The 23,772-nt window shown below is 47.1% G+C and overlaps 1 protein-coding gene across 3 annotated transcripts; it reads right to left on the bottom strand.

Moving 5' to 3' along the window:
* Positions 1-961: 961 nt before the first annotated feature.
* Positions 962-23,772, bottom strand: LOC129851304 (sarcalumenin-like). 3 transcript variants are annotated; one of them, XM_055917751.1, is made up of 10 exons: positions 23,706-23,772; positions 12,381-13,229; positions 6,284-6,373; positions 5,400-5,495; positions 4,573-4,689; positions 3,927-4,160; positions 3,506-3,627; positions 2,937-3,164; positions 2,241-2,447; positions 962-1,993 (listed from the first exon to the last, which is right to left on the bottom strand). In XM_055917751.1, the coding sequence occupies exons 1-10, from the start codon at positions 23,764-23,766 to the stop codon at positions 1,727-1,729; spliced, it is 2,271 nt and encodes a 756-aa protein (XP_055773726.1). In that variant the 5' UTR covers positions 23,767-23,772; the 3' UTR covers positions 962-1,726. The 3 variants fall into 3 exon arrangements, with proteins under 3 accessions (XP_055773726.1, XP_055773725.1, XP_055773724.1); XM_055917750.1 differs by having other exon boundaries at positions 6,284-6,376; XM_055917749.1 differs by having other exon boundaries at positions 12,153-13,229.

Consider the following 23,772-nt stretch of genomic DNA (forward strand, 5'->3'; position numbering starts at 1 on the left):
AATCACTAAAATACTATTTTACGTAATTTTTCCATCATGACCCTTCATCTACTTTCCTAAGGTTGTGTCTCAAACGTGTAAAAAACGTAACAACAACAGCAAAAATTTGATAATAGTGACATGCATGATGTTCTGGGTCAATTTGACCTGCAATTTTACTTTGACCTTGGGTCTATATAACTTTTTAACAGGTTGTCCTAGAAACAAGCTGAGGCGGAGCAACACTGATCTTAAGTCAATTTTAAGTACATTTGACCTTTGACCTTGACCTTTGTGCTAGAGACAAGTGGTATTCTGTGCAATAAAGATCTATCCATGACAATCATAAAGTATCTAGGTATGATTTCCTTGTGATGTCCAGAGGCCGAGGGATAGTGATCTGAAGTTTGGCAAAACATTTGCAAAGAATTTCATAAATGTCATAATTCCATTGATTTACGACTTTGGTACAGTAATCAAACATTTGGCTCCCAATTTTGAACAGTTGGTCCATCAACTCATATGAAACATTCTCAGCTACTGGAAAAAAACAATTTGTTAAGTTAAAATCCTATTGATGATCTAGGTGACTTTTTATGTATTTATTTATGATTTAGATGAATTTTATTGTAATGGTGTAGGTTGAACCAAACATAAGGATTAAATACCTAATATTATGTACATTTGGTTTCTGTGTCTCAGACAGATGTGGAACCTTGCAGTGATGTGTGTGTGTGTGTGTGTGTGTGTGGTAAGATGGTTTAAAACCACTGTGTGTTTGGCCTGGCTAACACTCCTTCACAAAGTAAGAAGCATATCAATTTTACATTATTGCTGGGGACAGGACGTTCCCGCCAGAATGTAGGCCCTACCCTTATTGGATCAAACATAAATTGGGTCTATTTTTTTGTCTTTCTTTCTCCCTCCCTTTTCTCTCTAAAGAATTGACACAAGAATCTCGGTCGTCAATGGGCTCTGAAGCTACAAGGATAAAATACAACTTTAATGACACTTTAACATGCAGCATATTGAGGCAAAGCTATAACAACAGGAAGAGAAGGCTACAGCCCATTTAACTGGCATCAATGTACAAATGTGTTCTTACACAGCAATGACATACTGCACTGACAACGAAGATAAGCTGTAGTTTAGAAATGACAATAAAATACAATACAATAGAAGAATGCTGTAACTGACTGCTGGTAAAGAGCACAGAAATCCAGACCCTTTTGAAATGACAATAAAGACAATAGAATAGAATATTATGCTGTAACTGATCGCTGGTATTTTTCCTCCTTGTCTACGGATGAAGAAGAAGAGAAAAACTTGAATAAATAAAATAAACAAACTAGCAAACAAACAGAAATAAAACAAACTCTTGTTTATATTTCCCTGTTTTCGTTCGGAGTTAAATAATAACACTTAGGAAGATAAGAGTCTCTGATTTAAATAGTTTAAAAACTTGTTTCCGTATTTTTTTCTCCAGTTGGATTATTTCTAATGGGCCTGCCAGGTTCCCATTTGCTTCATGTGGCTTCAATCCCCCTTTTCCCCAGCTATATTTCCTATCCTCCACCCATCCTCCACCCCATCCCTCTCTCCTCTCTTCCCCATGTCCAGTCCAGACAAACTCAGAAGTGGAGTCACCCCAGTACAGCCTCTGGCTTCGGCCTCCCTCCTTTTTTTTCTTCCTTCTTTTGCTCCCCGTCCTCTTCTCTCCATTCATCCCTCTCTTCATCTCTCCTCCTCAATCCTTTCGCCAGCGGTTCTTGGGTTTTGCCTCAGGAAGTGGGGGTGGAGGGGCTGGGGTGGCCTTGGCTGGGGGTGGACTGTCTTTCTTTCCCAGGCTAATCAGTAGGGCAGGGAGCTCCACAGTGATAGCTTTCTCTATCTTGTCAATCAGACAGCCTGACGACCAGGAACAGAGGGAGGACAGCTGCTTAAAGCCTGATGGAGGGTTGATGCCAAAGAAGTCCTGGTAGGCCTCTTTGTCTGGCAGGTCAAACTTGCTCACCTGTAGAAATGGAGAACACACATGTCTATACATGTTATACACACATTATAACACACACATACATTATAGACATGTTATATGCACATTACTCACACACATTTAATACACACATTATATACACATTGTACACATTATACACACACTTTGCACACCTTAAACACACGTTATATACATATTCCATGCACACATTACACACACACACTCCATGACACCTACACCCCCTCCCTACACACACTCTCTCACTTACATTGGTCTTGGCCAGGATGGACTTGAAGATGTAGAACTTGTCAGGGTCTGAGACGATGTCCCTGAACACCTCGTCGGGGTCGCTGAACCAGCCCAGCTTCTCGTGGTATGTATGGAGGTAGCGATCTACCAGCAGGGCGTGGATCCTGACCCGGATGGCGTGCTGGCGGATGAAGGCTATCTTGTTCTCCAGCTGGTTCTCAATTACCTGAAGATAGAAGAACAAGGAGATTATTGTCAACAGCAGAGGTGAATAAAGATGGCGTCCCCCATGCCCTTATCACAAATTCCTCGTTTTGCTAAATTTGCCGAATTGTACATCCGTGACTCTTTTGTTTGCATGGTCATTAGCACAGTATACATGATTCCAATTTTAGCTTCAAGACGCCAGAACTTTGAATAACCCGAAAAAAGTAGATTGTGCTGATTTACTGGCACATTGAACCATATACGCGCCGTAGTTTCAGAACTCAGTGGATAGTGCTAAACAATGATGTCACATCTGAATTCTGAGATCTTTATGCACGGTCGCCATTGTCACAGATTTGAGGTGCTTTGCTCAAGTGCACAACGGCAGGAGATGGTAGCTTCTTGACCAGCAAGGTCTCCTCCCGTATGAAAAGCCATGGGCTGGTGTGTGCGTGTAATGTGTTTGTTTGTGGATATTCTGTAATGTCTGTAGGTGGTTGAGCTTCACCTGGTTGAGGTCTTCGAGCAGTGAGATCTCCTCCCGTATGAAGAGCTCTCGGCTGGTGTCGGCTGCGTATTCTGTGGGCCAGAAGGAGCTGACGTAGACCCGGGGAGGCTCTGTGGCGTTGATGAGAGGAGCCATGGACCAAAACAGGGCGCCGTAGACACGCATCAGGTCCTGGGAGGACAGGCTGTCTGCCTTGTTCAGGATGATGCGGATCTGGGACTCTCGGCCCTAGAATGAATGAATTAATGGATGGATCAATGAATGAATGAAGAAAACAGAGTTTAGAAAAGGTTATTAAAGTGTTATTAAAGTGCTAGGCCAAAACTGACTGTATATTGGGCAATCTAAGGCACTTTGCTTTGCACCATAGACATATAATTACTAGAATGAGAAAGGAATGTACTCTTTTGTAATTTCAGTTAAGTTGACTGTTGATAAAGCAAAAATTGAATGCTGAACTTACTACTTTTGCTTTCTGCTTTACTCCTATTGGTACATTCAATATGGCTGCCGGTCCACCCAACACTTTCGTTCTAGTAATTCTATTTCTATGCTTTACACTTCTTTACCTTCATCTGTTTGAACAACGTCGCCAGCTCCCCGCCCACGTCCAACTTGGTGGGGTCAAACATCAGGAAGATGAGGTCAGCACGGTCAATAAACCACTGACACACCTCGCTATAGGGGTAGCCTGGAGGGGGGAAGGAGAGCGACCAATCAGAGGCTGTTTGACTCAAAGGTGTGGTGGTATACAGTGAGTTAAGTCTTTTCATCATTCCATTTTTGTGAATTTGTAAGTGTGTGTGTTGCATGCAGTGTGTTACCATTCTGTGTGCATGAGTGTGACTGTTAATGAATCTCTGTCTGTTCTCCCACCTCTCTCCTGCTGCTTGTGATTGTCACTTCACAGCATGTAACAAATATCTAAAGAGTGTATATGATCTAATACACATGGCTGTATATGAGAGGTTAGTGTGTGTGTTCTGCCACCTCTCTCCTGCTGCTTGCGGTTCTCAATAATCCCAGGCGTGTCCACCAGGGTGACTCTCTCCAGCAGTTTATGGGGCATCTCAATCCCCACCAGCCTCTCCAGGAACCCCTGGCCAAACTTCTCCAGAGGGGAGAAGGACCTGGAGCTGTCGGCTGCCATCACGATGCCCTCCACCGAGCGGAACTTGTCACCGTGCATCACCACTGTGTACTCAGATGTTGTGGGCTCAGCACCTGGGAGAGAGGGAGGGAGGAAGAGGGGGACAGATGGGAGGGAGAGAGAGAGGCAGAGGGGGGAGATAAGGAGGAAGAGAGGGTGGATAGAATGTGTAAGAGAGAGATTAGTATGAGCAGCTATTCAAATAGTTAACTAAGAAAAGGAAGCGGTTGCATTGAGGCATGTTTGTATTCCTGAGAGAAGTGTATTGGGAAGGGTGCAATAGATGACAGATCAGTAGTAGATAGACAAGATGTTGACTAGAGTAAATGATCAAGTGGAAACCTTGTCTGCGGTGTAGACTGGTAAGGGGTGCCATGAGGGCTTTAGAAATACATTTGATTGATTGACTGATTGTCAGAGTAGAGAATTGGTCAGGAGTTGGTCTGGTGAAACTCCAGGCCCAAGCTATGCGACAGGTGCTCTTACCTGTGTAAAGTTGTTGTGGGGTACCGTGCACGCCCAGCAGGTAGTTGATCATGGATGATTTGCCTACAGACCAGGGTCCCAGAAACAGTACCATGGGCTTGGAGGTGATCTCTCCATCTAGAGGGAGGAGAGAGAGAGCGAGAGAGAGAGAGAGAGAGAGAGTGAGAGAAAGTGAGAGAGAAAGCGAGAGAGAGAAGGGGGGGTCACTTCTGTAGACTTTGTCAATGGTACACTTTGTCCCACAAGGGGGCGTTCATTGCATACATCATGGTACTATGGATGGAGCCCTCAAGCTCTAACAAGCCTGGGTTAAGTGAGGCCTGGTCGCCCACACAAAGCTGTATATATATGCTGAGGCATACAAAGTAACTTTCTGGAGAGCTCCTGGGTGCACTCGATTACTGGCAGGTGTATATGCAGTTAATTAGTTAATTTATGTTTCATTGATTTTCCAGTTTCTTCAGGCGAAGGCACCAGATAATTTAAACTAAGCTGGCACACAACTGTGTATAGTATTGCCCATTTGCCTGGGGAAACCCCATTGCTAATGGCAATGTCTACAAGGACTGTTGGTAACTAGACTTATGCCTGTCTGTTTTTTCTGGGGAAATGTAGCATTTTGTTGTTCTTTGTGTAACAGGTTGGTAATGAACAGGCTAATAGCTAATTGCTAAAGGCTAATATGCTAATACTAATAAACAAATCTGAATACTGCTAACCAGGCTAAAGGCTAATACGCTAAGACAACAGATCAGTATAAAACAGATTGAAACAGAATGCTAATAGCTAATGGCTCAAGGCTAATGCTAAGTGGTTGGACAGGCTACCTGTGACCTCGTGAGCTCTGAGCTCGTTGTACTTGTAGGCCATCTCCATGGGCTTGATGGCTGAGTGGTAGATGTGCTGCAGCTTCTTTATAGCAGCTGGAGAGGAGAGTGGGATGAGGAAAGAAAGAGGGGGCGAGAGGAGTAGAGGAGAGAGAAAGAGAAGACAGATGGATGAGAGGATTGAGGGGGAGAGGAGAGGATGAGGGGGAGAGAGGAGAAGAGGACAGAGGGAGATAAAAGAGAAGAGAGGGATGAAGAGAGGATGATAGAGAGAGGTGGAGAGAGGCAGAAGTAGCAGATGAAGAGAGCAGATGTTGAAAAATATTTTTTTTAAAGGGTGGGAGAGAAGAGAGGAGACGATACATTTTGCATGGTCATGGAAGTCATTGTATTGTAATGGAAGGCACCATGAATGAACTAACCTGACTCATGGTCATGGTAGTCATGGTAATATAATGGAAGGCACACACACGCACACACACACAGCCACGCACACACACACTCACACACACACACTACCATCCAGTCCACACCTTGAAACAATTTCCACAGTAATTTTAGTAGAAAAGCCCAGTAGATTTCTCAATCCCTCCTGTTCACATATAAAGACATGACCACATGACCAGAGTTTTTCCTGGTCAGCCCATGTGGTCCCCCCAAAAAAAAATCAGGATATTTTTCACAATTAATCTTTTCTAGATTCCTTGCGTCCTCTCTTCGCCTGCTTCTCAATACACAATGGAGAAGAAGGTCCAAGGTCCCTCCCCTTGGACCTTCTCCTCCAATACGAGTGAGGAGGTGGTGAGATCAAAATGGAAGGAATCGAGGAATGATGAATTGAGAAAAACTCAGGGCCTTACTTGTAACTCTTGTTTGCTCCTTACCTGCGAACTCAGGCGAGGATTCGGCAGAAACCAATCGGAGCATCTCATCGATGTGGGAGCAGTCTCTGAGCTTTGTTGCCTCCTCAACCACTGCTGATTGGAGGAAAAGCCTGTCAGTCAACTCAACTATGGGGTCATCAGACCAAGGTCAAATCCAAACTTGACATATCTATATCCATGAGTCAGAAAGTTACATTTCCCCTGCATTATCATGATGATGTACACTGAGTATACAAAACATTAGGAACAAATTCCTAATATTAAGTTGCACACCCCACCTCCTGCCGGCTGAGGCGCACTGTAGGCCTGGTGCGTGGTGCCGGGACTGGTGGCACCGGGCTGGGGACACGCATCTCAGGGCTAGTGCGGGGAGCAGCAACAGGACGCACAGGACTCTGGGGACACACAGGAGGCTTGGTGCGTGGTTTAGACACTGGTGGTAAAGGGCTGGAGACACGCACCATATAGCTAGTGCGTGGAGGAGGCACTGGTGGTACTGGTTCGGGGCGGGGAGGTGGCGCCGGAAATACCGGACCGTGCAGGCGTACTGGCTCCCTTGAACGCCGAGCCTGCCCAACCTTACCTGGTTGTATGCTCCCCGTCGCCTGACCAGTGCGGGGAGGTGGAATGACCCGCACCGGCCTATGTAGGCGAACCGGGGACACCATGCGTAAGGCTGGTGCCATGTACGCCGGCCCGAGGAGACGCACTGGTGACCAGATGCGTTGGGCCGGCTTCATGACATACGGCTCAACGCTCAGTCTAGCCCGGCCGATACGTGGAGCTGAAATGTACCGAACCGGGCTATGCACGCGTACAGGAGACACCGTGCGCTCTACTGCGTAACACGGTGTCTGCCCGTACTCTCGCTCTCCACGGTAAGTACAAGGAGTAGGCGCAGGTTTCCTACCTGACTTCGCCACACTCCCTTTAAGGCCCCCCCCAAGAAATTTTTGGGTTGTACTCACGGGTTTCCAGCCTTGTCTCCGTGCTGCCTCCTCATATCGCCTCCTCTCGGCTTTCGCTGCCTCCAGCTCTTCACGAGGGAGGCGATATTCTCCAGGTTGATCCCAAGGTCCATTTCCTTCCAATTCCTCCTCCCAACTCCAGAAATCCTGTCTGGCTGGTAGGTCCTGTTGCCGCCTTCCATGCCGCTTGGTCCTATGGTGAGTAATTCTGTCACGATCGTGTGGGGGATTGACGGACCAAAATGCAGCAGTTGGAAAATAAGCCATCTTCTTTTATTTTAAAAGATGACAAACAATAAACACGAAACACTTTAACAAAATAACAAAACGACCGTGAAGCTACAAACGTTGTGCACATACATACAGGCTACAAACGTTCTACATAGACAATTACTCACAACCAATGAGAGCCTATGGCTACCCTAAATAAGGCTCCCAATCAGAGACAACCGAAATCAGCTGTCTCTAATTGGGAACTCATTCAGGTAACCATAGACTCTCCTAGACAACTAAACATACATAGACAACGCTAGACATCTACACTAAACACAAACCCATATACTACACCCCATAACCCCTTTACCATATAAACACCCAAAACTAACAAAACATAAACATTCCCCATGTCACACCCTGACCTAACTAAAATAATAAAGAAAACAAAGAATACTAAGGCCAGGGCGTGACATAACCCCCCCCTTGAGGCGCGAACTCCGGGCGCACCATACACAGTCTAGGGGAGGGTCTGGGTGGGCTTCCCTCCACGGTGGCGGCTCCGGCTCTGGTCGTGGTCCCCACTTCACCACAGTCCCTAACCACCTCCTTAGCTTCCTCAAAATGACCCCTCTCCACATTAATCCCATTGCATTAAGGGGAAGTTCCGGACTAAGGGACAGCTCCGGACTAAGGGCCAGTACCAGGGTCAGGGGCAGTACCAGGGTAAGGGGCAGTACCAGGGTAAGGGGCAGTACCAGGGTAAGGGGCAGCACCAGGGTAAGGGGCAGCTCCGGACTGAGGAATGGCAGCTCCGGACTGAGGAATGGCAGCTCCGGACTGAGGAATGGCAGCTCCGGACTGAGGAATGGCAGCTCCGGACTGAGGTACTGCAGCTCCGGACTGAGGTACTGCAGCTCCGGACTGAGGGACTGCAGCTCCGGACTGAGGGACTGCAGCTCCGGACTGAGGGACTGCAGCTCCGGACTGAGGGACTGCAGCTCCGGACTGAGGGACTGCAGCTCCGGACTGAGGGACTGCAGCTCCGGACTGAGGGACGGCCCATGGCTGGCTGACAGATCTGGCTGCTCATGGCTGGCTAACGGATCTGGCTGCTCATGGCTAGCTGACGGATCTGGCTGCTCATGGCTAGCTGACGGATCTGGCTGCTCATGGCTAGCTGACGGATCTGGCTGCTCATGGCTAGCTGACGGATCTGGCTGCTCATGGCTAGCTGACGGATCTGGCTGCTCATGGCTAGCTGACGGATCTGGCTGCTCATGGCTAGCTGACGGATCTGGCTGCTCATGGCTAGCTGACGGATCTGGCTGCTCATGGCTAGCTGACGGATCTGGCTGCTCATGGCTAGCTGACGGATCTGGCTGCTCATGGCTGGCTGACGGATCTGGCTGCTCATGGCTGGCTGACGGATCTGGCAGATCCTGTCTGGTTGGCGGCTCTGGCAGATCCTGTCCGGTTGGCGGCTCTGGCAGATCCTGTCTGGTTGGCGGCTCTGGCAGATCCTGTCTGACGGACGGCTCTAGCGGCTCCTGTCTGGCTGGCGGCTCTAGCGGCTCCTGTCTGGCGGACGGCTCAGTGGGCTCCTGGCAGACGGGCGGCTTTGCAGGCTCATGGCAGACGGGCGGCTTTGCAGGCTCATTGCAGACGGATGGCTCAGATGGCGCTGGGGAGACGGATGGCTCAGATGGCGCTGGGGAGACGGATGGCTCAGATGGCGCTGGGGAGACGAGCAGTTCAGTCATCGCTGTGCAGACGGCAGACTCCTGCCGGCTGAGGCGCACTGTAGGCCTGGTGCGTGGTGCCGGGACTGGTGGCACCGGGCTGGGGACACGCATCTCAGGGCTAGTGCGGGGAGCAGCAACAGGACGCACAGGACTCTGGGGACACACAGGAGGCTTGGTGCGTGGTTTAGACACTGGTGGTAAAGGGCTGGAGACACGCACCATATAGCTAGTGCGTGGAGGAGGCACTGGTGGTACTGGTTCGGGGCGGGGAGGTGGCGCCGGAAATACCGGACCGTGCAGGCGTACTGGCTCCCTTGAACGCCGAGCCTGCCCAACCTTACCTGGTTGTATGCTCCCCGTCGCCTGACCAGTGCGGGGAGGTGGAATGACCCGCACCGGCCTATGTAGGCGAACCGGGGACACCATGCGTAAGGCTGGTGCCATGTACGCCGGCCCGAGGAGACGCACTGGTGACCAGATGCGTTGGGCCGGCTTCATGACATACGGCTCAACGCTCAGTCTAGCCCGGCCGATACGTGGAGCTGAAATGTACCGAACCGGGCTATGCACGCGTACAGGAGACACCGTGCGCTCTACTGCGTAACACGGTGTCTGCCCGTACTCTCGCTCTCCACGGTAAGTACAAGGAGTAGGCGCAGGTTTCCTACCTGACTTCGCCACACTCCCTTTAAGGCCCCCCCCAAGAAATTTTTGGGTTGTACTCACGGGTTTCCAGCCTTGTCTCCGTGCTGCCTCCTCATATCGCCTCCTCTCGGCTTTCGCTGCCTCCAGCTCTTCACGAGGGAGGCGATATTCTCCAGGTTGATCCCAAGGTCCATTTCCTTCCAATTCCTCCTCCCAACTCCAGAAATCCTGTCTGGCTGGTAGGTCCTGTTGCCGCCTTCCATGCCGCTTGGTCCTATGGTGAGTAATTCTGTCACGATCGTGTGGGGGATTGACGGACCAAAATGCAGCAGTTGGAAAATAAGCCATCTTCTTTTATTTTAAAAGATGACAAACAATAAACACGAAACACTTTAACAAAATAACAAAACGACCGTGAAGCTACAAACGTTGTGCACATACATACAGGCTACAAACGTTCTACATAGACAATTACTCACAACCAATGAGAGCCTATGGCTACCCTAAATAAGGCTCCCAATCAGAGACAACCGAAATCAGCTGTCTCTAATTGGGAACTCATTCAGGTAACCATAGACTCTCCTAGACAACTAAACATACATAGACAACGCTAGACATCTACACTAAACACAAACCCATATACTACACCCCATAACCCCTTTACCATATAAACACCCAAAACTAACAAAACATAAACATTCCCCATGTCACACCCTGACCTAACTAAAATAATAAAGAAAACAAAGAATACTAAGGCCAGGGCGTGACACCACCCCCCTTTTGCCCTCATCGAGCATGGACTCTATAAGGCAGGGGTGTCAAACTCATTCCACGGAGGGCCTAGTGTCTGCAGGTTTTTGGTTTTTCCTTTCAATAAAGCCCTAGACAACCAGGTGTGGGGAGTTCCTAACTAATTAGTGATGTTAATTCATCAATCAAGTACAAGGGAGGAGCGAAAACCCGCAGACACTCGGCCCTCCGTGGAATGAGTTTGACACCTGTGCTATAAGGTGTCGAAAGCATTCCACAGGGATGCTGGCCCATGTTGGCACCAATGCTTCCCACGGTTTTGTCACGTTGGCTGGATGTCCTTCGGGTGGTGGACCATTCTTGATACACACAGGAAACTATTGAGTATGAAAAACCCAGAAGCGTTGCAGTTCTTCACTCAAACCGGTGCGCCTGACACCTACTACCAAACCCCGTTCAAAGGCACTTGAATCTTTTGTCGTACCCATAAACCATCTGAGTGGCACACATACACAATCCATGTCTCAAATGTCTCAAGGCTTAAAAGTCCCCCTTTAACCTGTCTCCTCCTCTTCATCTACACTGATTGAAGTGGATTTAAAAAGTGACATAAATGAGGGATCATAGCTTTCACCTGGTCAGTTATGTCATGGAAAGAGCAGGTGTTCTTAATGTTTTGTATTTTGCATACTCAGTGTATGCTTGTAATACGCAGTACAGCGTGCATACATGCTTGTCTGTCATGTAGAATAGGGGGATCCTGTCAGCTCTATTCATTACATTTCTATCTGAACATTTCACCTTTGATCTCCCCTGAACATGACACCAATTGACTTCCTGCCAGAACAACAGAACACTGACTGACCACAGTATCTGTTGTGTTGCTCTGTAGCCATCCTTCCATGTTGTTATATCAGTGTCCATCTGCCCATCTATCTATCTCTTCCCTTCCTCCCTCTATGTCTGTCCTGTTTATTTCGGGCCCAGCTAGGGGTTATTCCTGATGCCACCTTTAGCCACACATATCAGGTTCTGGGGCATGGCACGGGCCAGGGAGAGAGGAATGGTGGAGGGAGGGAAGGAGAAGAGGGAGGGGAAAAGGAGGGAGGGAAAGTGGTTAGAGAGAGATGGAGGTTTAGAGATAATGTAAGAGCCAGACCAGATCCTATGTCTTTTATAGCTGGTGTCAACACTACGGCACCAAATGGCAGTCTCCTGATTACAGTAGCACTCGCTCATCATGGCTTTGAATACACTTGAGTTGACACTGTAAAGTTGACAGTTGGCTCCTAAGAGCCGACTGAAGTGTATTCAAAGCACTGTGAAGAAGAAAGGGGGGAGATATAACAGGATCCTGTAACCCCATCTCTATAGTATGTAACTTAAAAGTGCTCGCCAGAGGTACTTTTAGCATGAGCAATCACATTTAGCATAGAAATAATAAATATCGACACATTGATATAAACAAACACGTTTGTTTCCAAATTGTTTGGACAATAACGTTTTTCTCGTTCAAATGATAAATTCTGATAACGCAGTATTCAATACCTTTTGCTGGTGCTTCTGCCTTTGCTGGTGCATCCTCCACTGTCACATCCTCAACAGGCGCCTCCTCAACAACAGTCGCATCCTCCTTAACAACAACAACAGGTGCCTCCTCTTCCACCACCGCTTCCTCCTCAAAAACATGTACCTCCTCCAAAACAGCTGCCACCTCCTCCACCAGCTCCTCCTCCACCAGCTCCTCCTCCTTCACTGCCTCCACAACCACCTCACCTGCTTCTCCAGGTTCTGGAGCGGCTTCCGCAGCTTCCGGAGTAGGTTCCGGAGCAGCTTCCTCTACAACAGGCTCTGGTTCTGGAGCCACCTCCTCGACCACCATCTCTGGCTCGGGTTCAACCACTTCAGGTTCCACCACAGGTTCTGGCTCAGATTCAACCAGCTTGGGTTCCACCACAGGTTCAGACACTAATACTACTTCTTCCTCTACTGCCTCCTCTACTGCCTCCTCCTCGGCAACCTCCTCAATCGTTACCTCCTCAACAACAGGTTCATCTACTGCAGGTTCTTCTATTGTTTCCTCTACTTCCTCTTCAACTACCTCCACTTCATCCTCCATGGCCACAGCTTCCTCAACTGCTTCCTCTTCCTCTACAACCTTTTCTTCCTCAGCTTCATGTTCTGCCTCAACCTCCTCTACAACCTCTTCTTCAGACGAGGGAGCTTCCTCCACTACTTCTTCTTCAGACGAGGCAGCTCCCTCCAGTTCTTCCTCCTCAGACGAGGCAGCTTCCTCCACTCTCTCCTCTGATGCTTGGACCTCCTCTGAAGTCTCTGCAGACTCCAAAGATTCTTCCTCAGCTACCACCTCCTCAGATGCAGCCTCCTCCTCCTCGCTCGCCAACTTCTCCATGGGGACCTCCTCTGTGGAGGCTAGGGGCTCCTCTTCGGCCGGTGTAGCAAGACTTCGTGGGGGGTTACAGGACTGACACACGGAGCCTGGGGCCGGGGTGTCGTTGGAGGAGCTTTGGCCTCCATGGTCATCTGTGGAGTCACAGGAGAGGTCACAGGAGAGCGGCACGTGGAGATGCAGCTCATCGGGGCTGGAGGCCTCCACCACTAGGTCTGCAGAGAGACAGAGAGAGAGAGGTGAGTCTGTTAATGATAAAGATGTCAGTATAAAGAGAGTGAAGGGTTTAGGTCTGGTAATCACTGAACGGCCATGTTAGAAAAGACAACAGCGAGCAAGACATAGGGGGCGGCAGGTAGCCTAGTGGTTAGAGCGTTGGACCAGTAACCGAAAGGTTGCAAGATCGAATTCCTGAGCTGACAAGGTACAAATCTGTCATTCTGCCCCTGAACAAGGCAGTTAACCCACTAGGCCGTCATTGAAAATAAGAATGTGTTCTTAACTGACTTGCCTAGTTAATAAAATAGTAGTAATACCAGATGATATAAAGTATTGAGTTTATCCACACATCATCATTTTGCATAAGGAATGGGATTATTCAGTTAAAAGTTTTGCACCGACTCCAATACTCAAATGCCAGATTGGCAAAAATATACCCAAATGTTGACCCCGAGTGTTTGACATGCCACCAGAGTCCAGTGACTGTGGGACACATGTTTTGGTCATGCAATCTTTGAGTGGCCTCTGGGACCACATTTTTGAGGCATTCTCACATATTTGTAATACAACTGTTAGCCTCAAAACGGTCACTGCCATTTTGGGGGTACTTCCCCTAGACCAGAATGCTACCATGCATCAGGCGAATGCAATAGCATTTGCCTGGCTGCTAGCTCGCAGTCTTGTTCTCTTCACTGGAAGTCTGCAAAGTCGCCCTCCTTTATGCAGCAGGTTAAGGAGGTGGTGTCATCTCTGCCTTTGGAGAAGGTTAGGTACACTGTCCATGGGGCCTGACAAAAGTTTGGCTTTACCTGGTCCCCATTAACGACTGGAGAGCCTGTCTTTTACTTCGTGTAACTTGCATAGTTTGGTAAGCAGTAATGTTTGTTCTAGTGGCCATTTGTGCTGATAAGAATTTTTATATAACTTTTTTTCCATTGTTATTGTTTCTATTACTGTTTGTTTCTGTTTTTCTTTCCCATTTAACTTACTTTTATAGATGCCTTGGTGGGTGGGTGGTTTGGAGGGAGGGAGTGGAGGAAGGGAGGGAGGGTGTGGATTGAGTAGAGGGAGGGAGGGAGGGAGGGAGGGAGGGAGGGAGGGGTTGGGGTTGTATTGTTTTTGTATCTGAAAATCTATAAATAACTTTTTTTTTAAATAAAGGGGGGGGGGGGAAGACAACAGCCTTTGTTATTGATCATGGTTTGAATTCTATAACTTTCTAGAAGTTCCAGTTCAATTACTAAAATTGGAGACCTCTAACACTCCTGTATTGATTTGACACACAAGGAACCGAATTAAAGGATTTATAATCATCATGATGATGTACAATTTGCTTTTTGAATGTCCAATATTTTGAAAACTTGATTGCTGAACTTCATCAACAGTGGAATAATGAAGAAAATACCCAAATATAGCTTTGTAGTGGATTACTCCTTTAATCTTCTTGTAAAGCACAGACGCATTGGCTCCAAACATCTTACTAGATCAACTTACATGTACAGACATACAGACATTACGGATAAACCCAATTGCTCTCTTTATCCAAAATAGACCTTATTCATCACACTGGACACTTTCACAGCCGCTATTTATTTTCCTGCATCAACACCTGTCTGTCCAGAACAGACTTGGTGTGTGACTGTGTGTCCAGAACAGACTTGGTGTGTGGCTGTGTGTCCAGAACAGACTTGGTGTGTGGCTGTGTGTCCAGAACAGACTTGGTGTGTGGCTGTGTGTCCAGAACAGACTTGGTGTGTGACTGTGTGTCCAGAACAGACTTGGTGTGTGACTGTGTGTCCAGAACAGACTTGGTGTGTGGCTGTGTGTCCAGAACAGACTTGGTGTGTGGCTGTGTGTCCAGAACAGACTTGGTGTGTGGCTGTGTGTCCAGAACAGACTTGGTACGTGACTGTGTCCAGAACAGACTTGGTGTGTGACTGTGTGTCCAGAACAGACTTGGTGTGTGACTGTGTGTCCAGAACAGACTTGGTGTGTGGCTGTGTGTCCAGAACAGACTTGGTGCGTGACTGTGTCCAGAACAGACTTGGTGTGTGACTGTGTGTCCAGAACAGACTTGGTGTGTGACTGTGTGTCCAGAACAGACTTGGTGTGTGGCTGTGTGTCCAGAACAGACTTGGTGTGTGACTGTGTCCAGAACAGACTTGGTGTGTGACTGTGTGTCCAGAACAGACTTGGTGTGTGACTGTGTGTCCAGAACAGACTTGGTGTGTGGCTGTGTGTCCAGAACAGACTTGGTGTGTGGCTGTGTGTCCAGAACAGACTTGGTGTGTGACTGTGTCCAGAACAGACTTGGTGTGTGACTGTGTGTCCAGAACAGACTTGGTGTGTGGCTGTGTGTCCAGAACAGACTTGGTGTGTGGCTGTGTGTCCAGAACAGACTTGGTGTGTGACTGTGTGTCCAGAACAGACTTGGTGTGTGACTGTGTGTCCAGAACAGACTTGGTGTGTGACTGTGTGTCCAGAACAGATTTGGTGTGTGACTGTGTGTAAAGCCAAGAGCAGATTGAATACTCAACACCCTCTCAGATTTCTACACTCAGATTTCAGCTCCTTGAATGGAGATGCTTAGACTATTTGAGGGGAGCAGACCTAGGTAAAGACAACTCTGGAGAGACAGACTCCGACAACAAACCCTGTGTCAGGAAGTCATATTATTACGTGTCAAAATGATGGGAACTCCGTTCCTAATCCTTCTCTCCCTATTGTACCTCTGTTTACATAGCATAACCTGGAGTAGTTTAGACTGCATTTTTGTAGACGGTGAAATCTGAGCTAGCGACAGTAATGTACATGTAGCCATGGATAGTAAGTATCCTCTGACACAGAATAACTAGGGGACCCGAGTTACAACCCCAGGTCGTTGCACATACACATGACAGTGTGTACTCAATAGGAATGTACTATTGGTGGGTTATAATGCTGACAATGACCAGAGGAGGTGATGAATGGGAATAGCTCATTCACACACACACACACACACACAGAGGAGGTGATGACCGACTGATCATGAGCAGTAAATTGTTTACTTGTGAATCAGAGCCGGAATAGGAAGCCCATAGAGAACACAGAGAGCACAGAGAGTCCCATTTGTGTACCATGGACGGTCATGGACAGTCACACGGGTGCTAAGCTTTCCGTCCTGACCCATTTGATCAATGTGTGTGTTGAGTCAGATGCAACTTATCTTGAGTCTGAGGATCTTAGGTCAAAGGGCTTGTGGCGCATTTTTCACATCCACATTTAACATTGACATTGGGCCGGTAGAAGACGCTAGCGTCATTATTCCTGTCTGCAAGTTGAGGATAGATCAAATCAATCATGTGCGTTGGTACGTGTATACGTTAGCATACACAGTCACAAACCCCTATGCCACCATAGCTTAGCGATTAGTCGGTAGTTGCTAGCATTGGTCAACAAGATGTGCCACCTCTTCTCAGAATAATAGAGAATCACACAGCACAGCTGAGAATCACACCTAAACACCTGAGTCATCATCACCATACAACTACGTTAGCCTTTAGCTTAGCAATTAGCCGCTTGACGATAGCAATGGGCAATGAGACTGCATGTGCCATGTTAGCCATTTGCTAGCAATTAGCCTGTTGGCGCTAGCCGTGAGCAACGCAGCTCTTCTCAGCCAACTCTTGTCAGCCATTGAAGGTGAGAATCACACTGCAGCTGTCCATGCCATGGATACAACCTGATCCATGCTGCTGCCTTGAAACATGAACCTGCAGACGTACACACAGAGGCCGTACACCACCATGCTGTACCCCACTACACATCCTACTACAGACCGTCCTAACAGGCCTGCTAAGACCTCACAGGTTGGTATTTAGCCAGTTGGGGACATGTGTGACGATGTATGTTCCTTTGTGGTCCTTTAGGTCCATGGCATCCCCACTTAACTGTTTAGGGAGTTTGTGTAACATGGAAGGAGGGTGCCTCTGTATGTTTTGCCATGGCAACTGTAAATAAAGATATTTTGGAGTTTTTTAACTTCAAGGCTGGGTCTTCTAAAGGCCACAAGTCTGTATTAGCCCTGTGAGCTAAAGCCTAGGCATTAGCTAGGGGAGCTAAGAAGAGTCTTCAGGTCCCAGGCATGGTTTTGTAACCTGATTGATATAGAGTCTTATAGACCTTTAAGCTGAAGAAATGACCCCTCCATTACAGTTGAGCTGAACTCATCTAGCTGCTGAAAGCGGACAGAGGATACAGTCCGTATTCTGAAGTTGTGTTTTTTCAGTCCTTCTACTCGTGTAACTATTCGCGGCATGTGTTAGCCGCGGATGTCCAGGCTTTGCTCACGTGGCCTGTGACAAAGGCTAGGTATTCGTTACAAATCACCAGCACCACATCCTCAGCGTCAGTCAGATAGCATTACTTCAAAAACGGGGATGTAAAAAGCCACCGTCTGTGTACCAAATGGCACCCTATTCCCTACATATGTGCTCTGGTCAAAAGTAGTGCACTAAATAGGGAATAGGATGCTCCGTCCTACTCTGGCAAAGCCTGAAAGCACATGGATTTCCAGGGCTCTGATCACAGATCTCCCCGGACAAGGAGAGGGCATCACTGATCTATCCGATCGGTAAGCAGTGTCCTATTCGGCAAGAGTGTAGCGCAAGTAACATTAAACATTAAAGTTACACATTTATTTATGTATTTAGGCCCACTCCTACAGCATATTTGTCGTGCAGCACCAGTCTGCCACAGATAGGGGGTGATAATGGGTTATAAAAAGAACCCGAGAGGTGTTTCTCTCTCACCCCTGGCATTCAATGTAGCCTTTGGCTCGCTGACCCCCGGTCATAAACAGTCTCCCACCGACTTAAGTGTACCCTGGGTGTCCCTAATTAAATAAAACCAACAAGATGGGGTGCGTGTGTGTGTGTGTGAGAGAGAGAGAGAACGAGAGAGAGAATGAGAGAAAGAGAGAACAAGAAAGAGAGAGCGAGAACGAGAGAATGAGAGAAAGAACGAGAAAGAGTGAGAGAGAGAGAGAGAGAAAGAGAGAGAGAGAACAAGAAAGAGGGAGAGAGCATGTGTGGGTGGATGGGTAAAGGGTGTGTGTGTGTGTGTGTGTGTAAGGCAATGTGACTGGAAATACAGAGGAGCCAAATGAAGTGCTCACTGCCGCCCTCGTGGGTTGGATGGGATCCATAGACATAGTGCGACAGCGTCGTCAGTCGTCTGCACAGTTACATGAACGTGTGTACAGACGGCAAGAATTTTAATGGTGTAACGTTGTCAGGTTACCAGCATGGTAACAGGGTCACTCAGGGTCACTCATTAACAAGTGACAGTTTGTTTGTTTATGTTGACTTAATATGTTTTTTTAACTACTTTGCCCTTTTAGGGCCACTATAATCATGTAATAAAGATTATGTGGTAAGAAATGGAGCTAAGCAACAGCAATAGTCGAGACAGTCATTACCATTACCAATAGTCGAGACAGTCATTACCATTACCAATAGTCGAGACAGTCATTACCATTACCAATAGTTGAGACAGTCATTACCATTACCAATAGTTGAGACAGTCATTACCATTACCAATAGTCGAGACATGCATTACCAATAGTCGAGACAGTCATTACCATTACCAATAGTCGAGACAGTCATTACCAATAGTCGAGACAGTCATTACCATTACCAATAGTCGAGATAGTCATTACCAATAGTCGAGACAGTCATTACCATTATCGATAGTCGAGACAGTCATTACCATTACCGATCGTTGAGACAGTCATTACCATTACCAATAGTCGAGACAGTCATTACCATTACCAATAGTCGAGACAGTCATTACCATTAGTCGAGGCAGTCATTACCAATAGTCGAGACAGTCATTACCATTACCAATAGTCGAGACAGTCATTACCATTACCAATAGTCGAGACAGTCATTACCATTAGTCGAGGCAGTCATTACCAATAGTCGAGACAGTCATTACCATTACCAATAGTCGCGACAGTCATTACCTTTACCAATAGTCGAGACAGTCATTACCATTACCAATAGTCGAGACAGTCATTACCATTACCAATAGTCGAGACAGTCATTACCATTACCAATAGTTGAGACAGTCATTACCAGTACCTATAGTCGAGACAGTCTTTACTAAAACCGACCAAATTTCAAACACAATGAGTAAGTTGTAGGAAATACAAAGATGTTGACTGATATCGAAATGTTGATCCCGTTTTCAGAAAAATTTAAATGTGTTTGTTGATACAGGCATTCCACAGGATCGTATTTGGTAGTTAGTAGCAGCCAAGTAGCTTATTGAATTAGAGTTAACATGGTTAGGGAGATGGAGGGATGGAAAGAGGGATGGAGGGAGGGAAAGAGGGACGGGGGTGCGGGAGAATGAAGAGACTCCATATGGCAGGGGTGTCAAACTCATTCCACGGAGGGCCTTGTGTCTGCAGGTTTTTGGTCTTTCCTTTCAATAAAGCCCTAGACAACCAGGTGTGGGGAGTTCCTAACTAATTAGTGATGTTAATTCATCAATCAAGTACAAGGGTGGAGCGAAAACCCGCAGACACTCGGCCCTCCATGGAATGAGTTTGACACCTGTGCCATATGGGAATGATCGCTGGGGTTTTTCCCTAAGCTTAGATAAAGATCACTATAAAAGTTCAACAGCAGAGAGAGAGAGAGAGAGAGAGAGAGAGAGAGAGACAGACAGACAGACAGACAGACAGACAGACAGAGAGGGGGGGGGGCTTGTTAAGATTGTTCTAGCAATCAAACAAATACAACACAAATAGGCTGTTGCATTGAAATGCTGTTATTACACAGTTATATAACACCGGACAGTGAACCTGGTCCTGGTGGGTCTCCAGACCCAAGGCCCTGCCCTGGCAGTGTGAGTACCCAGGCAGAATACATCAAAGTGGGGATGGAGTGGGACAGGTGCCTGGGTCCTACTGGTCTCAATCAGGGATATGAATAGATCTACAATGAGTCAGATAGAATGGAAGGCAGGGAGGGATTATTCCACTGCTATATTCCGCAGGAGTGACGTTGTCCTTCCCTGACGATTGTCACTGATTGTCACCGGCCTTGATGACAGCCTTATTGCACATAGGCACAGCAACTGTAAAGGCAGTCAATGTTGTTCTCCCCCTTAGACAAGAAGGAGCATGGATAGGACCAAGATGCGGATTGAGGAAAATAAGCCATCTTTTAATGAAAACAGCAAACAAGACACTACAAAACAACAAACGTGACTAACCTTCAACCGTCCATGTGTGGACACAGGAACAAACACCCACCAAAACCCCAGTGAAACCCTGGCTGCCTTAGTATGACTCTCAATTAGAGACAAACGATACACACCTGTCTCTAATTGAGAATCATACCAGGCCGAACACAAAAACCAACCTAGAAATACAAAACATAGACTGCCCACCCAAAACACACGCCCTGACCAAAAACACATACAAAAACAACATAAAACAGGTCAGGACCGTTACAGCAATGGACAGGGTTTCCCAAACTGGGTCCTGGGGCCCCCCCTGGGTGCACGTTGTGGTTTCCCCCTAGCACTACACAGCTGATTCAAATAACCAACTCATCATCAAGCTTTGATTATTGGAATCAGCTGTGCAGTGCTAGGGTAAAAAAACAAAACTTGCACCCAAGGTGGGCCCCTGGACTGAGTTTGGGAAACCCTGTTCTAGGGGGCTGTAGCTCTGTCACTATCATTATGGATTTCCATCGTGGCATCCATATAGGGACAGCCATTATCAACATGTACTGTCCAACAGACAGGCTGCTTTTGAACACTGCTACAGTCTGTCCTATAGCATCCACTTTGTACCAGCGTGTGTGTGTGTGTCCTGTTATAGCACTGGGGGCTTTCCCTACACGTGGACTACTGTCTAGCTACAGCTGCAGTTTATCTAGCTATGTAGACACAAATAGGTTTGCAGAACTACAGAGAAATGGCTTTTGCATTTAGATTATCAAATGCATGGACTACATTGTACATAGTCTTTGGCAAATCCCACGTAACCCTAATTGCAGACTGTGTGTGTGTGTGTGTGTGTGTGTGTGTGTGTGTGTGTGTGTGTGTGCGTGCCTGCATACTGTGTATGTAGTAAGGGTGCAAACAGACATGTGTGTGCCTATAAGTCTCTGTGGTGTTTGTTACAGCAGCACACTCACTAAGGCTCCAGCCACCACACTAACTACAGAGGCCTGGAAGGTACAGGGATTAAATGACAGCAAGGACAGGCAAGGGTAACCCCCCCCCCCCCCCCACACACACACACACACTGGTGTCACTGCTCAGCAACACTGACATTTACACCCACAGCCAACACACCCTTCTGATGTACTAGCATAGGTGTGGCACAGGAGGCTGCTGAGGGGAGGACGGCTCACAACGGAATGGCATCAAACACCTGGAATCCATGTGTTTGATGTATTTGATACCATTCCACTGATTCTGCTCCAGTCATTAACAGGAGATGTGTGTGACAGAAGTACTGGACACATACTGTACTATATATCAGCATTATATGCACAAGCAGCATTCAACTACTCACTTATCATTCATTCAGTCATTAATTTGTTCAGCGCACACTGACAGAAATGTCATCCTCTGTCTCTTCCTCGCTCTTCCTCCACCCCTAATGCATACATTACATACAGTGCCTTCGGAAAATATTCAGACCCCTTGACTTTTTCCACATTTTGTTACGTTACAGCCTTGTTCTATAATAGATTAAATATATATGTTTCTCATCAATCTACACACAATACCCCATAATGACAAAGCAAAAACTGTTTTTTAGACATTTTACTAATTAAAATAAAAACCGTAAATATCACATTTACATAAGTATTCAGACCTTTTACTCAGTACTTTGTTGAGGCACCTTTTGACAGCAATTACAGCATTGAGTCTTCTTGCGTATGACGCTACAAGCTTGGCACACCTGTATTTGGGGAGTTTCTCCCATTCTTGTCTGCAGATCCTCTCAAGCTCTGTCAGGTTGGATGGGGAGCATCGCTACACAGCCATTTTCAGATCTCTCCAGAGATGTTCGATCGGGTTCAAGTCCGGGCTCTGGTTGGGTCACTCAAGGACATTCAGATACTTGTCCCGAAGCCACTCCTGCATTGTCTTGGCTGTGTGCTTAGGGTCGTTGTCCTGTTGGAAGGTGAACTTTCGCCCCAGTCTGAGGTCCTGAGTGCTCTGGAGCAGGTTTTCATCAAGGATCTCTTTGTACTTTGCGCAATTCATCTTTGCCTAGTCTCCAGGTCCCTGCCAACGACAAACATCCCCACAGCATGATGCTGCCACCACCTCCATAGGGATGGTGCCAGGTTTCCTCCAGACGTGACTCTTGGCATTCAGGCCAAAGAGTTCAATCTTGGTTTCATCAGACCAGAGAATCTTGTTTCTCATAGTCTGAGAGTCTTTACGTGCCCTTTGGCAAACTCTAAGCGGGCTGTCATGTGCCTTTTACTGAGGAGTGGCTTCCGTCTGGCTACTCTACCATAAAGGCCTGATTGGTGGAGTGCTGCAAAGATGGTTGTCCTTCTGGAAGGTTCTCACATCTCCAGAGGAACTCTGGAGCTCTCTGTCAGAGTGACCATTGGGTTCTTGGTCACCTCCCTGACCAAGACCCTTCACCCCCGATTGCACAGTTTGGCTGGGCGGCCAGCTCTAGAAAGAGTCTTGGTGGTTCCAAACTTCTTCCATTGAAGAAGTACCCTTCCCCAGATCTGTGCCTCGACACAATCCTGTCTCTGAGTTCTACGGACAATTCCGTTAATCTCATGGCTTGGTTTTTGCTCTGACATGCACTGTCAAAGGTGGGACCGTATATAGACAGGTGTGTGCCTTTCCAAATCATGTCCAATCAATTGAATTTACTACAGGTGGACTCCAATCAAGTTGTAGAAACATTTCAAGGATGATCAATGGAAACAGGATGCACCTGAGCTCAATTTCGAGTCTCAAATCAAATGGTCTGAACACTTATGTAAATAAGGCTTCTCTGTTTTTTATTTGTAATACATTCGCACAAAAAATGTTTTACCTGTTATCGCTTTGTCATTAGGGGGATTGCTGAAGATTTAATAAAATGTACTGTATTCCATTTTAGAATTAGGCTGTAACGTAACAAAATGGGGTGAAAGTCAAGGGGTCTGAATACTTTCCGACCTGCGGTCTCTATGACACCGTGTCAGGACAAAGTTGTATCGCTACATCTCCATGACCATGTTCTCATGATCAGCCTTTTTTATCACAAACCCTCGTATATGGTCTGCACTGCAGCCATTGCTATTTTCATTCATGCAAAGAATCTGACATTCATATGTCCCCCTTGCCCTCTTTCTGAGCAAAGGAACATGCCCATCTACAGTAATAAAAACTTGTCTGACTAATTCATTTTCTTCTTCTAATCTTAATGTATATAATCTTACCTGCAGCGACCAGGACAAGCAGGGAGAGCAAGCAGGACACAGAGACCTGTAGAGGCTTCATTTTGGC

The sequence above is a fragment of the Salvelinus fontinalis genome, chromosome 3, assembly GCF_029448725.1.
Source record: "Salvelinus fontinalis isolate EN_2023a chromosome 3, ASM2944872v1, whole genome shotgun sequence".
In the NCBI taxonomy this organism is placed as follows: Eukaryota; Metazoa; Chordata; class Actinopteri; order Salmoniformes; family Salmonidae; genus Salvelinus; species Salvelinus fontinalis.